Raw genomic sequence first — 13331 nt, 5'->3', positions numbered from 1 at the left:
AACTGTGCATGCTCAAACAGTGGAATGGGGATTATACAGACTTGTCTCCGATGATTCAAGTAGATCAAAAGACCAGAGATTCACTCCGTTGGTGGCTGACCCTGGACAACCTGTCCCAGGGAATGAGCTTCCGCAGACCAGAGTGGGTTATTGTCACGACCGACGCCAGTCTAGTGGGCTGGGGCGCGGTCTGGGAATCCCTGAAAGCTCAGGGTCTATGGTCTCGGGAAGAGTCTCTTCTCCCGATAAACATTCTGGAACTGAGAGCGATATTCAATGCTCTCAGAGCTTGGCCTCAACTAGCAAAGGCCAAATTCATAAGGTTCCAATCAGACAACATGACGACCGTTGCATATATCAATCATCAGGGGGGAACAAGGAGTTCCCTGGCGATGAAAGAAGTGACCAAAATAATTCAATGGGCGGAGGATCACTCCTGCCACTTGTCTGCGATCCACATCCCAGGAGTGGAAAATTGGGAAGCGGATTTTCTGAGTCGTCAGACATTCCATCCGGGGGAGTGGGAACTCCATCCGGAAATCTTTGCCCAAATAACTCAATTATGGGGCATTCCAGACATGGATCTGATGGCGTCTCGTCAGAACTTCAAGGTTCCTTGCTACGGGTCCAGATCCAGGGATCCCAAGGCGACCCTAGTAGATGCACTAGTAGCACCTTGGACCTTCAACCTAGCTTATGTATTCCCACCGTTTCCTCTCATTCCCATGCTGGTAGCCAGGATCAATCAGGAGAGGGCCTCAGTGATCTTGATAGCTCCTGCGTGGCCACGCAGGACTTGGTATGCAGACCTGGTGAATATGTTATCGGCTCCACCATGGAAGCTACCTTTGAGACAGGACCTTCTTGTTCAGGGTCCATTCGAACATCCGAATCTGGTTTCCCTCCAACTGACGGCTTGGAGATTGAACGCTTGATCTTATCAAAGCGTGGGTTTTCAGATTCTGTAATAGATACTCTGATTCAGGCTAGAAAGCCTGTAACTAGAAAAATTTACCATAAAATATGGAAAAAATATATCTGTTGGTGTGAATCCAGAGGATTCCCATGGAACAAGATAAAAATTCCTAAGATTCTATCCTTTCTACAAGAAGGTTTGGAGAAAGGATTATCTGCAAGTTCTCTAAAGGGACAGATCTCTGCTTTATCTGTCTTACTGCACAAAAGACTGGCAGCTGTGCCAGATGTTCAAGCATTTGTTCAGGCTCTGGTTATGATCAAGCCTGTTTACAGACCTTTGACTCCTCCCTGGAGTCTAAATCTAGTTCTTTCAGTTCTTCAAGGGGTTCCGTTTGAACCTTTACATTCCATAGATATTAAGTTACTATCTTGGAAAGTTTTGTTTTTGGTTGCTATTTCTTCTGCTAGAAGAGTTTCAGAGTTATCTGCTCTGCAGTGTTCTCCGCCCTATCTGGTGTTCCATGCAGATAAGGTGGTTTTGCGTACTAAGCCTGGTTTTCTTCCGAAAGTTGTTTCTAACAAAAATATTAACCAGGAGATAGTTGTACCTTCTTTGTGTCCGAATCCAGTTTCAAAAAAGGAACGTTTGTTACACAATTTGGACGTTGTCCGTGCTCTAAAGTTCTATTTAGAGGCTACTAAAGATTTCAGACAAACATCTTCCTTGTTTGTTGTTTATTCTGGTAAAAGGAGAGGTCAAAAAACGACTGCTACCTCTCTTTCCTTTTGGCTTAAAAGCATTATCCGATTGGCTTATGAGACTGCCGGACGGCAGCCTCCTGAAAGAATCACAGCTCACTCCACTAGGGCTGTGGCTTCCACATGGGCCTTCAAGAACGAGGCTTCTGTTGACCAGATATGTAAGGCAGCGACTTGGTCTTCACTGCACACTTTTGCCAAATTTTACAAATTTGATACTTTTGCTTCTTCGGAGGCTATTTTTGGGAGAAAGGTTTTGCAAGCTGTGGTGCCTTCCGTTTAGGTAACCTGATTTGCTCCCTCCCTTCATCCGTGTCCTAAAGCTTTGGTATTGGTTCCCACAAGTAAGGATAACGCCGTGGACCGGACACACCAATGTTGGAGAAAACAGAATTTATGCTTACCTGATAAATTACTTTCTCCAACGGTGTGTCCGGTCCACAGCCCGCCCTGGTTTTTTAATCAGGTCTGATGAATTATTTTCTCTAACTACAGTCACCACGGTACCATATGGTTTCTCCTATATATATTTCCTCCTGTCCGTCGGTCGAATGACTGGGGTGGGCGGAGCCTAGGAGGGACTATATGGCCAGCTTTGCTGGGACTCTTTGCCATTTCCTGTTGGGGAAGAGAATATCCCACAAGTAAGGATGACGCCGTGGACCGGACACACCGTTGGAGAAAGTAATTTATCAGGTAAGCATAAATTCTGTTATTTCCCATTTCCCTAGTACTGTTATTATGTTATTATTAATATTCACTTTTACCTCTGTGATTACCTTGTATCTAAGCCTCTGCAGACTGCCCCCTTATTTCAGTTCTTTTGACAGACATGCATTTTAGCAAATCAGTGCTGACTGATCAATAACTCCACGGGGATGAGCACAATGTTATCCATATGGTATACATAAATTAAATGTCAAACTGTCAAAATGCACTGTGATAAGAGGTGGCCTTCAAGAGCTTAGAAATTAGCATATGAGCCTATCTAGGTTTAGCTTTCAACAATACCAAGAGAGTAAAGCAAATTTGATGATAAAAGTCAATTGGAAAGTTATTTAAAATGGAATCATGAAAGTTTAAATTTGACTAGACTGTTCATTTTAAACTTCACATTTTGTATGGAAACATGTTTAGATGCTGCTGTGTAATAAAGTTGACAGAAAAGAATACCCCTTGCATACCTACTATGTTGATGGAACCCATTATTATTATTTTTCAACACATTCATGTTGAAGACTTCTTATTTTCTTTATAGAGTAAGAGTGAGATGATGGCTGCCCAAACATTTTGTCTGTGCATTACAGAAAAAGGTTTATTAGACATGTTCTTCAGGTTTCATAGTGCAAGACAATGGAAATAACTAGAGATGTGCAAATATTCAGAGCTTTATCTTAAATTAGTAAAATCACTACATTCTGTGGCATTTGGCTCATTTTAGTGTTGAATTTATTAGAGTAAAAATGTAGCACACAAATCTCTGTAAAATCATATATTTGTGTGTTGCTTTACTCTAATAAACTGGGCTCCGTAATGAGCTGAATGCTGCAGAGCATGCCCATTTTTGGCGTTTGTTTCCGAAAATGCTGAATTACAAATGTTTGCACATACATAGAAATAACACTTCAGCTTGCATATAGGCCTCCCATGGTTGTCTTATTAGGTAACATGATAACAGGCTCTATCTTTTAAGTGTTAACATTTTACAGTACTGAAATCTTCAAAGCAGCATAAAGGAGACATTTATGGCACCATCTTTAGTCCAGTCTTCAGCCAAATTCCCAAAAAATGTTAGATATATAAGTGTGCTGAGTTTAATTATTGTAAATGTATTACTTTTTAGGTGCAAATGAGCTTGCTGTGCAGAAAGCTAAAGCAGAAATTACCCGGCTTATTAAAGAGGAGCTTATAAGACTAGTAAGTAAAAGTAATGAGCAAACTCATGAATGTTGCTATTTAAAGGGACAGTCAACGCCAGAATGTGTTGTTTTAAAAGATAGATAATCCCTTAATTACCCATTCCCCAGTTTTGCATAACCAACACAGTTATAATACACGTTTTACCTCTGTGATTACCTTGTATCTAAGCCTCTGCAGACTGCCCCCTTATTTCAGTTCTTTTGACAGTCTTGCATTTTAGCCAATCAGTGCTCACTCTTTGGTAAATTCAAGTGCATGAGCTCAATGTTATCTATATGAAACGCATGAACTAACGCCCTCTTGTGGTGAAAAACTGTCAAATGCAGAGGCGGCCATCAAGGTCTAAGAAATTAGCATATGAACCTCCTAGGTTTAGCTTTCAACTAAGAATACCAAGAAAACAAAGCAAAATTGGTGATAAAAGTAAATTGGAAAGTTGTTTAAAGTTAATGCCCTATCTGAATCATGAAAGTTGTTTGGTTTTTTTGGACTTGGCTGTCCCTTTAGTACGTTTTTTAGTGTGTCACATTTAAAGGGACATGAGACATTTTTTTCATGATTTATATGAAAAGTTTTTAAAACTACATTTTATCTGTATCATGAGAGAAACAATTTTTCATGTGCCTTTTAAACTATGTGATTTACTATTACTATTTTCTTACATGGGAGTAAAATACCTGAAACTAACTGTACCATTTCAAGGACCTTGATACACTGCTTGTAAGAGTATACTATTTATATTTATATATATTATACTTATGTTATTGTTTAATAATGCATTAAATCTGATATATGAAAAATGTATCCCATAGTATATATCATTTTTATTAACTAGAGAGGGTAAATCGAATAGGGATCACAGAGCGCAGATGCATTTAATACTTAATTTAATAAAATAACAAATACCCATGTGTAAACTTACATTGCATGATTTTATTTTGTAATAATTTAGTAATTATATTAAGATGGGCGTTTCTATGTCAATACACTTGTAACATCAATTTTTTTATACAGGATAAATGTATTTTCATAGTTCTGTGATCATAAGGGCGTAACTAAATGGTTTGTGTATTAATATGCTCCACACTGTGTAAATCATACTGGAGGTCCATGTCTATGTAAAGCAAAAAGCCATAAGACAAGTACCTTAAAAGTGATGGTAAACAATGTTATTTTCATTTCATAAGGCATGCATTAAAATGTGTGCAGTTCCTCCAATGCATGATTAGTTTTTTTGTTTTTTTTTTAAATAATTTATTTTTAATATATTTTCCTACCAGTTAATCTGCAGCCCTCCTGATCTTTATAAACCCTTTTACAAGGAGCAAGCTCAGAAAAGTAGGCTGCACCGTCTGCCCCATCTTGAGGGTTATGCAGCTGGATTAAATTCAGTTAGGTAAAATTACATTTAAATACTAGGCATGGGCATTCAACAGCTTTATTAGTTGCTGAATGGGGAAGTAGACAGCCGCTCATGGACTTCGGCTATTTTTGGTTCCAGATTGATTCTTGTGGAACATCACCAAACTAAGATCTGTGCAAACCCTAATTTTAGTGTGGTGATCTTTCAGAAGCATAAATCTGGCACCGAAAATAGCCAAAATCCACAAGCAGCCGCTTCACCATATATCAACTAATGAAGCTGCCAAATGCCCATGTCTAATAAATACCCAAATTAAATAAAAAGGTATTCTTCTAATACCTTATGTTTGGTCCAAACTATCTTTACCATCACTTTCATATACAGTCTATGAAACTCTTTGTTGACATTACTGTCCTTACAAGACCACTAAATACAGTAGTATTGCATCACTGTTTTGGGGGACAGATTAACTTAACCTGAAATTTAAATGTTTTCTGTTCTGAGTAAGAATTGAAATCTTGTTTCATTCTGGAAATGTATTATCCCTAATTTAAAGCACATTCACATACAATATTATCTCCACGTTACGGCACATTCACATACAATATTATCTCCACGTTACGGCACATTCACATACAATATTATCTCCACGTTACGGCACATTCACATACAATATTATCTCCACGTTACGGCACATTCACATACAATATGACTTCCAAGTTTCGGCACATTCACATACAATATGACTTCCAAGTTTCGGCACATTCACATACAATATGACTTCCAAGTTTCGGCACATTCACATGCATTAATAAATGGCGCATTTACATGCATTAATAAATGGCACATTCACATGCATTAATAAACAGCACATACAATATTATTATCCCTTCAAGTTTAGGCACAATCATATACAATATTATCCCTTAAAGTTACGGCACATTCACATACATTAATAAAATGTCCAATTCATTGGAGAATTTCACTGCTAGATATTCCTTGGTAACTGTTTAACCTCTGTAAAGGTGTATTCTTATACTATGTGTGCTCTTGAGCAAGGTATGGCAAACCATGTGTGTGTTATATATACAGTGGATATAAAAAGTCTACACACCCCTGTTAAAATGTCAGGTTTCTGTGATGTAAAAAAAATAAGACAAAGATAATTCATTTCAGAACTTTTTCCACCTTTAATGTGGCTTATAAACTACACAACTAAATTGAAAAACAAACTAAAATCTTTAAGGTGGAGGGAAGTAAGAAAAAACTAAAATAATGTGGTTGTTATAACTGGGGATGTAGCTGTGTTCAGAATTAAGCAATCACATTCAAAACCATGTTAAATAAGTCATCACACACCTGCCATCATTTAAAGTGCCTCTGATTAACCCCGAATAAAGTTCAGCTGTTCTAGTAGGTCTTTCCTGACTTTTTCTCAGTCGCGTCCTACACAAAAGCCATGGTCGGCAGAGAGCTTCCAAAGCATCAGAGGGATCTCATTGTTAAAAGGTATCAGTCAGGAGAAGGGTACAAAAGAATTTCCAAGGCATTAGATATACCATGGAACACAGTGAAGACGGTCATCATCAAATGGAGAACATATGGCACAACAATAACATTACCAAGAACTGGATGTCCCTCCAAAATTGATGAGAAGAAAACTGGTCTGGGCGGCTACCAAGAGGCCTACAGCAACATTAATGGAGCTGCAGGAATATCTGGCAAGTACTGGCTGTGGGGTACATGTGACAACAATCTCCCGTATTATTCATATGTCTGGGCTATGGGGTAGAGTGGCAAGACGGAAGCCTTTTCTTACGAAGAAAAACATCCAAGCCCATCTAAATTTAGCAAAAACATATCTGAAGTGTCCCAAAAGCATGTGAGAAAAGGTGTTATGGTCTGATGAAACCAAGGTTGAACTTTTTTGGCAATTATTCCAAAAGATATGTTTGGCGCAAAAACACTGCACATCACCAAAAGAACACCATACCCACCGTGAAACATGGTGATGGCAGCATCATGCTTTGGGGCTGTTTTTCTTCAGCTGGAACTGGGGCCTTATTCAATATAGTGGAAATTATGAACAGTTCCAAATACCAGTCAATATAGGCATAAAACCTTCAGGCTTCTGCTAGAAAGCTGAACATGAAGAGGAACTTCATCTTTCAGCATGACAACGACCCAAAGTATACATCCAATTCAACAAAGGTATGACTTCACCAGAAGAAGATTAAAGTTTTGGAATGGCCCAGCCAGAGCCCAGACCTGAATCCAATCGAAAATATGTGGGGTGATCTGAAGAGGGCTGTGCACAGGAAATGCCCTCGCAATCTGACAGATTTGGAATGTTTTTGCAAAGAAGAGTGGGCAAATCTTGCCAAGTCAAGATGTGCCATGCTGTTAGACTCATACCCCAAAAGACTGAGTGCTGTAATAAAATCAAAAGTTGCTTCAACAAAGTACAGGTATACCCCGCTCATACAGCGGGTTAGGGACCGGAGCCCCGCTGTAAAGTGAAAACCGCCTTAAAGTGAAACAAGGCAGTTTTAGCTTTCTTTTCACTTGTCAGTGTGTTTAAAAACTTAAAAACATGTTTAAACTAACATATATTAGAGGTGCAATATTGCTATGTTTTACAGGTACAATAAATACTGTACCTGTAAAATAATGACAATTACTGTAGTAAAATTTGCCAGACTATAATACTGAGACACAGATTGCACTGTAATTCTGTAAACAAAGTGAACTGCACATAACAAAATGGTGCCAGTCACTTTTCTCGCAATCTCACGAAGATTACAGGACTGTTTCAAATTTTTGGAGGTTTAACTTCAGCTCCAAAAAGCGCTGTATTAGCGAAACGCTGTAAAGTGAAGCGCTGTAAAGTGAGGTATACCTGTATTAGTTTTTTTTTACTTCCCTTCACCTAAAAGATTTCAGTTTGTTTTTCTATTGAGTTGCATAGTTTATAGGTCACATTAAAGGTGGAAAAATTCTGAAATGATTTCTTTGTCGGATTTTTTTACATCACAGAAACCTGCCATTTTAACAGGGGTGTGTAGACTTTATATCCACTGTGTGTGTGAAAAATGCGTTTGTGAAAACTCCCTACAGTGTATTAATTTTGTTATTTTTATCTTTTACAGCAAAACTCTTACCAACCGACCAACAAAGGAAGATACAAAGTTTTATGATTTACTGGAGAGTTGTGTTCATGATATTGTCTATGTTGTAATTTTATGCTATTTTCACCTACTGTTGTAAATTACTCTTTTTTTTTTTTAATTTTATCTGTTTTACAAGAAACCCCCAGTATGATCCATGATCCAAAGCTTTGAGAAGCATAGGATAAAAGTAATGTTAGACTTGCCATTTGATGGCAGTAAAATTATGACCTTTGGTAGGAAAATGTATTTTCCAATGTCTTTAAATAAAATGATTTTAATTTACTATATTGTGATTTTCTTTTTTATATATATATATATATATATATATATATATATATATATATATATATATATATATTCAATCTGTGTTTTTAATAATAGTATCATTAGAAAAGTATAACTGAAGGGCAATTATGCTGAAAACATTACATGCTGAGTTTTAGGACTAATGCTACTGATTGGCTTAGCAGCAGATTCTCTGTGGCTTCCATTTGGTACTTTCATTATGTGTTTTATCTCTTTTGCAGGGGGTTAAACACAAACCTCTCATTTTCTGCCTTTTTCCAAAATACTACAGACAGCCTCTTATCACATGCTTTTTTATTAGCTGTTCACAACAAGAAACTGCTAATTGTGTTCTCTCCCGTCGAGTTGTGCAGGACACATCACTAATTGGCTTAAATGCAAGTCGATAAATAGCCATGTGATCAGGGTGCTGTCAAGAGGCTTAGATACAAGGTAATGTATCAAAGAACAGAACAGCTAGGGTATTAAAATCTTCAAATCTTTATTCAAAACTTCTTTAAAACTCGGTACACACAGTGGATAAAAACAGAGTGACAGCAGAGCACAGCTGACGCGTTTTGGCTTAGAGCCGTAGTCAAAAGCTGATAGCACATAACATTCTAAAGCCACCTTTTAAAGGTACAGTCTACAGGAGGAGACAAAGAGCACCCCAGCAAAGCTGTTAAGTGTAACTGCCTTACCCATAACCCCTAGTCATTCTCTGTGCCTCTGTCAATCGAGGTTGTGCGAAGTTGGTGTCTGAAGATATTTAATCCTTTTATGGGTACTTTTCCCTGCAAGCAAGGATTGGGGTTTAGCTGTGTCCACATCAATCTCTTCAGTAAGAGTAATGGTGGCTTTAAAGCAGTTAAAAGGCGGCAAGATATTCCTTACTTTTTATATTAACACTTTGCTTCCCCGTTAAAAAAGCCAGAGTTGGTTACTCTGTTTATTTTCCTACAGGTCTATGACAGGGAGTAAAGTACCTGCCACACCTAAGGAGCAACATCTGTTTTGCAGGATCTAAGGTAAGTGCCTTTGCCTTCTAGGTACTGAAGGACAGCAGCACTTAAGAGGTTAACCTCTTAGGATCAATTTTCTGGGACAAGTTATCCTATTCTTAGTTTAAGGATACAACTTTGGGGACAGATATACATTAAGGGCTTCTGAGACATACGACTCAATGCACAGTAGAGGACAGTTAGACGTTTTGCACTTGGGTGAGGAATATAACTTTATTGTTGGGACAATGTTACTGGCTAATTTTTGCACAGTAGAGGAGAGAGATTGTGCTCAGCGGTTTTCTTCTTAAGCATTTCCCGGTTTACTGGCATATTACTCCGTTCATGTGGGGACAGTTGTTTAGAGAGTTGGTCAACCGTTGTTTAGTAGTTTCTTCTTTCTCTTGTGTGCGATTTTAGTGGCGTAGTGGTTTTTTTCATCCCCACTCACATGAAGCCCACACTGCCGCTATTCTGGAACGGAGCTCAGTGAGTTTCTGGTGCGTAGGAGTGCCTCGTGTTGAGAGTCTGGTCAGAACCTTGATCGCATCTAAGCAGATCGTTAGATGGAAAATCAGTATATCATCAGTAAAGTCTGCCTTTCCAATTGCAGAGGCGATTTATTCTAGGCTGCTTTTTTTATTTTTTTTATTTGGGTAATTTCTCTTGTTAAGTGTATCCAGTCCACGGATCATCCATTACTTGTGGGATATTCTCCTTCCCAACAGGAAGTTGCAAGAGGATCACCCACAGCAGAGCTGCTATATAGCTCCTCCCCTCACTGCCATATCCAGTCATTCTCTTGCAACTCTCAACAAAGATGGACGTAGTAAGAGGAGTGTGGTGTATTATAGTTAGTTTTTTAACTTCAATCAAAAGTTTGTTATTTTTAAATGGTACCGGAGTGTACTGTTTCATCAAAGGCAGTATTAGAAGAAGAATCTGCCTGTGATTTCTATGATCTTAGCAGAAGTAACTAAGATCCATTGCCGTTCTCACATATTCTGAGGAGTGAGGTAACTTCAGAGGGGGAATGGAGTGCAGGTTTTCCTGCAATAAGGTATGGGGTGTGCAGTAAACATATTTCTCCAACATTGGTGTGTCCCGTCCACGGCGTCATCCTTACTTGTGGGATATCTCTTCCCCAACAGGAAATGGCAAAGAGTCCCAGCAAAGCTGGCCATATAGTCCCTCCTAGGCTCCGCCCACCCTAGTCATTCTCTTTGCCGTTGCACAGGCAACATCTCCACGGAGATGGTTAAGAGTTTTTTGGTATTTAAATGTAGTTTTTATTCTTCTATCAAGTGTTTGTTATTTTAAAATAGTGCTGGTATGTACTATTTACTCTGAAACAGAAAAGGATGAAGATTTCTGTTTGTGAGAGGAAGATGATTTCTCCAACATAGGTGTGTCCGGTCCACGGCGTCATCCTTACTTGTGGGATATTCTCTTCCCCAACAGGAAATGGCAAAGAGCCCAGCAAAGCTGGTCACATGATCCCTCCTAGGCTCCGCCTACCCCAGTCATTCTCTTTGCCGTTGTACAGGCAACATCTCCACGGAGATGGCTTAGAGTTTTTTAGTGTTTAACTGTAGTTTTTATTATTCAATCAAGAGTTTGTTATTTTAAAATAGTGCTGGTATGTACTATTTACTCAGAAACAGAAAAGAGATGAAGATTTCTGTTTGTATGAGGAAAATGATTTTAGCACCGTAACTAAAATCCATGGCTGTTCCACACAGGACTGTTGAGAGCAATTAACTTCAGTTGGGGGAACAGTGTGCAGTCTCTTACTGCTTGAGGTATGACACATTCTAACAAGACGATGTAATGCTGGAAGCTGTCATTTTCCCTATGGGATCCGGTAAGCCATGTTTATTAAGATAGTAAATAAGGGCGTCACAAGGGCTTATTAAGACTGTAGACTTTTTCTGGGCTAAATCGATTCATTATTAACACATATTTAGCCTTGAGGAATCATTTATTCTGGGTATTTTGATATGATTATATCGGCAGGCACTGTTTTAGACACCTTATTCTTTAGGGGCTTTCCCTAATCATAGTCAGAGCCTCATTTTCGCGCCGGTATGGCGCACTTGTTTTTGAGGACAGCATGGCATGCAGCTGCATGTGTGTGGAGCTCTGATACATAGAAAAGTCTTTCTGAAGGCATTATTTGGTATCGTATTCCCCTTTGGGCTTGGTTGGGTCTCAGCAAAGCAGATTCCAGGGACTGTAAAGGGGTTAAATATAAAAACGGCTCCGGTTCCGTTATTTTAAGGGTTAAAGCTTCCAAATTTGGTGTGCAATACTTTTAAGGCTTTAAGACACTGTGGTGAAATTTTGGTGAATTTTGAACAATTCCTTCATACTTTTTCGCAATTGCAATAATAAAGTGTGTTTAGTTTAAAATTTAAAGTGACAGTAACGGTTTTATTTTAAAACGTTTTTTGTGCTTTGTTATCAAGTTTATGCCTGTTTAACATGTCTGAACTACCAGATAGATTGTGTTCTGACTGTGGGGAAACCAAGGTTCCTTCTCATTTAACTATATGTATTTTATGTCATAAAAATTTTTAGTAAAAATGATGCCCAAGATGATTCCTCAAGTGAGGGGAGTAAGCATGGTACTGCATCATCCCCTCCTTCGTCTACACCAGTCTTGCCCATACAGGAGGCCCCTAGTACATCTAGTGCGCCAATACTCCTTACTATGCAACATTTAACGGCTGTAATGGATAATTCTATCAAAAACATTTTAGCCAATATGCCCACTTATCAGCGAAAGCGCGACTGCTCTGTTTTAGAAAATTCTGTAGAGCATGAGAACGCTGATGATATGGTTTCTGAAGGGCCCCTACACCAGTCTGAGGGGGCCAGGGAGGTTTTGTCTGAGGGAGAAATTTCAGATTCAGGAAACATTTCTCAACAAGCTGAACCTGATGTGATTACTTTTAAATTTAAGTTGGAACATCTCCGCGCTCTGCTTAAGGAGGTGTTATCCAATTTGGATGATTGTGATTATCTGGTCATTCCAGAACCACTATGTAAAATGGAAAAGTTCTTAGAGGCCCCGGGGCCCCCCGAAGCTTTTCCTATATCCAAGCGGGTGGCGTACATTGTTAGTAAAGAATGGGACAGGCCCGGTATACCTTTAGTACCTCCCCCCATATTTATAAAATTGTTTTCCTATAGTCGACCCCAGAAAGGACTGATGGCAGACAGTCCCCAAGGTCGAGGGGGCAGTTTCTACTCTACACAAGCGCGCCACTATACCCATAGAAGATAGTTGTGCTTTCCAAGATCCTATGGATAAAAAATTAGGTCTGCTAAAGATGTTTGTTCAGCAAGGTTCCCTTCTACAACCAATTGCATGCATTGTCCCTGTCACTGCAGCCGCGTGTTTCTAGTTTGATGAGCTAGGAAAGGCGATTATTAGTAATTCTTCTTCTTATGAGGAGATTATGGACAGAATTCGTGCTCTTAAATTGGCTAATTCTTTCACCCTAGACGCCACCTTGCAATTGGCTAGGTTAGCGGCGAAAAAATTCTGGGTTTGCTATTGTGGCGCAGAGCGCTTTGGTTAAAATCTTGGGCAGCGGATGCGTCTTCCAAGAACAAATTGCTTGACATTCCTTTCAAGGGGAAAACACTCTTTGGCCCTGACTTGAAAGAGATTATCTCTGATATCACTGGGGGCAAGGGCCACGCCCTTCCTCAGGATAGGTCTTTTCAAGACCAAAAATAAACCTAAGTTTCGTCCCTTTCGCAGAAACGGATCAGCCCCAAGGGCTACGTCCTCTAAGCAGGAAGGTAATACTTCTCAAGCCAATCCAGCCTGGAGACCTATGCAAGGCTGGAGCAAAGGAAAGCAGGCCAGGAAACCTGCCACTGCTACCAAGACAGCATGAAATG

The 13331-nt window shown here is 39.2% G+C and overlaps 1 protein-coding gene across 1 annotated transcript in view; it reads left to right on the top strand.

Annotated features, from left to right (window-relative positions):
- DDX46 (DEAD-box helicase 46) overlaps nucleotides 1-8412 on the top strand; it is a 377912-nt gene extending 369500 nt beyond the window's left edge. Inside the window, exons 22-23 of the mRNA XM_053717210.1 lie at nucleotides 3521-3594; nucleotides 8110-8412. Coding sequence (XP_053573185.1) covers nucleotides 3521-3594; nucleotides 8110-8157 — 122 coding nt within the window. The 3' untranslated portion in view covers nucleotides 8158-8412. The remainder of the gene's footprint in view (nucleotides 1-3520; nucleotides 3595-8109) is intronic.
- Nucleotides 8413-13331: the final 4919 nt, after the last annotated feature.

The sequence above is a fragment of the Bombina bombina genome, chromosome 6 (genome assembly GCF_027579735.1).
Source record: "Bombina bombina isolate aBomBom1 chromosome 6, aBomBom1.pri, whole genome shotgun sequence".
Classification (NCBI taxonomy): domain Eukaryota; kingdom Metazoa; phylum Chordata; class Amphibia; order Anura; family Bombinatoridae; genus Bombina; species Bombina bombina.
This window is presented reverse-complemented; position numbering and strand designations above follow the sequence as displayed.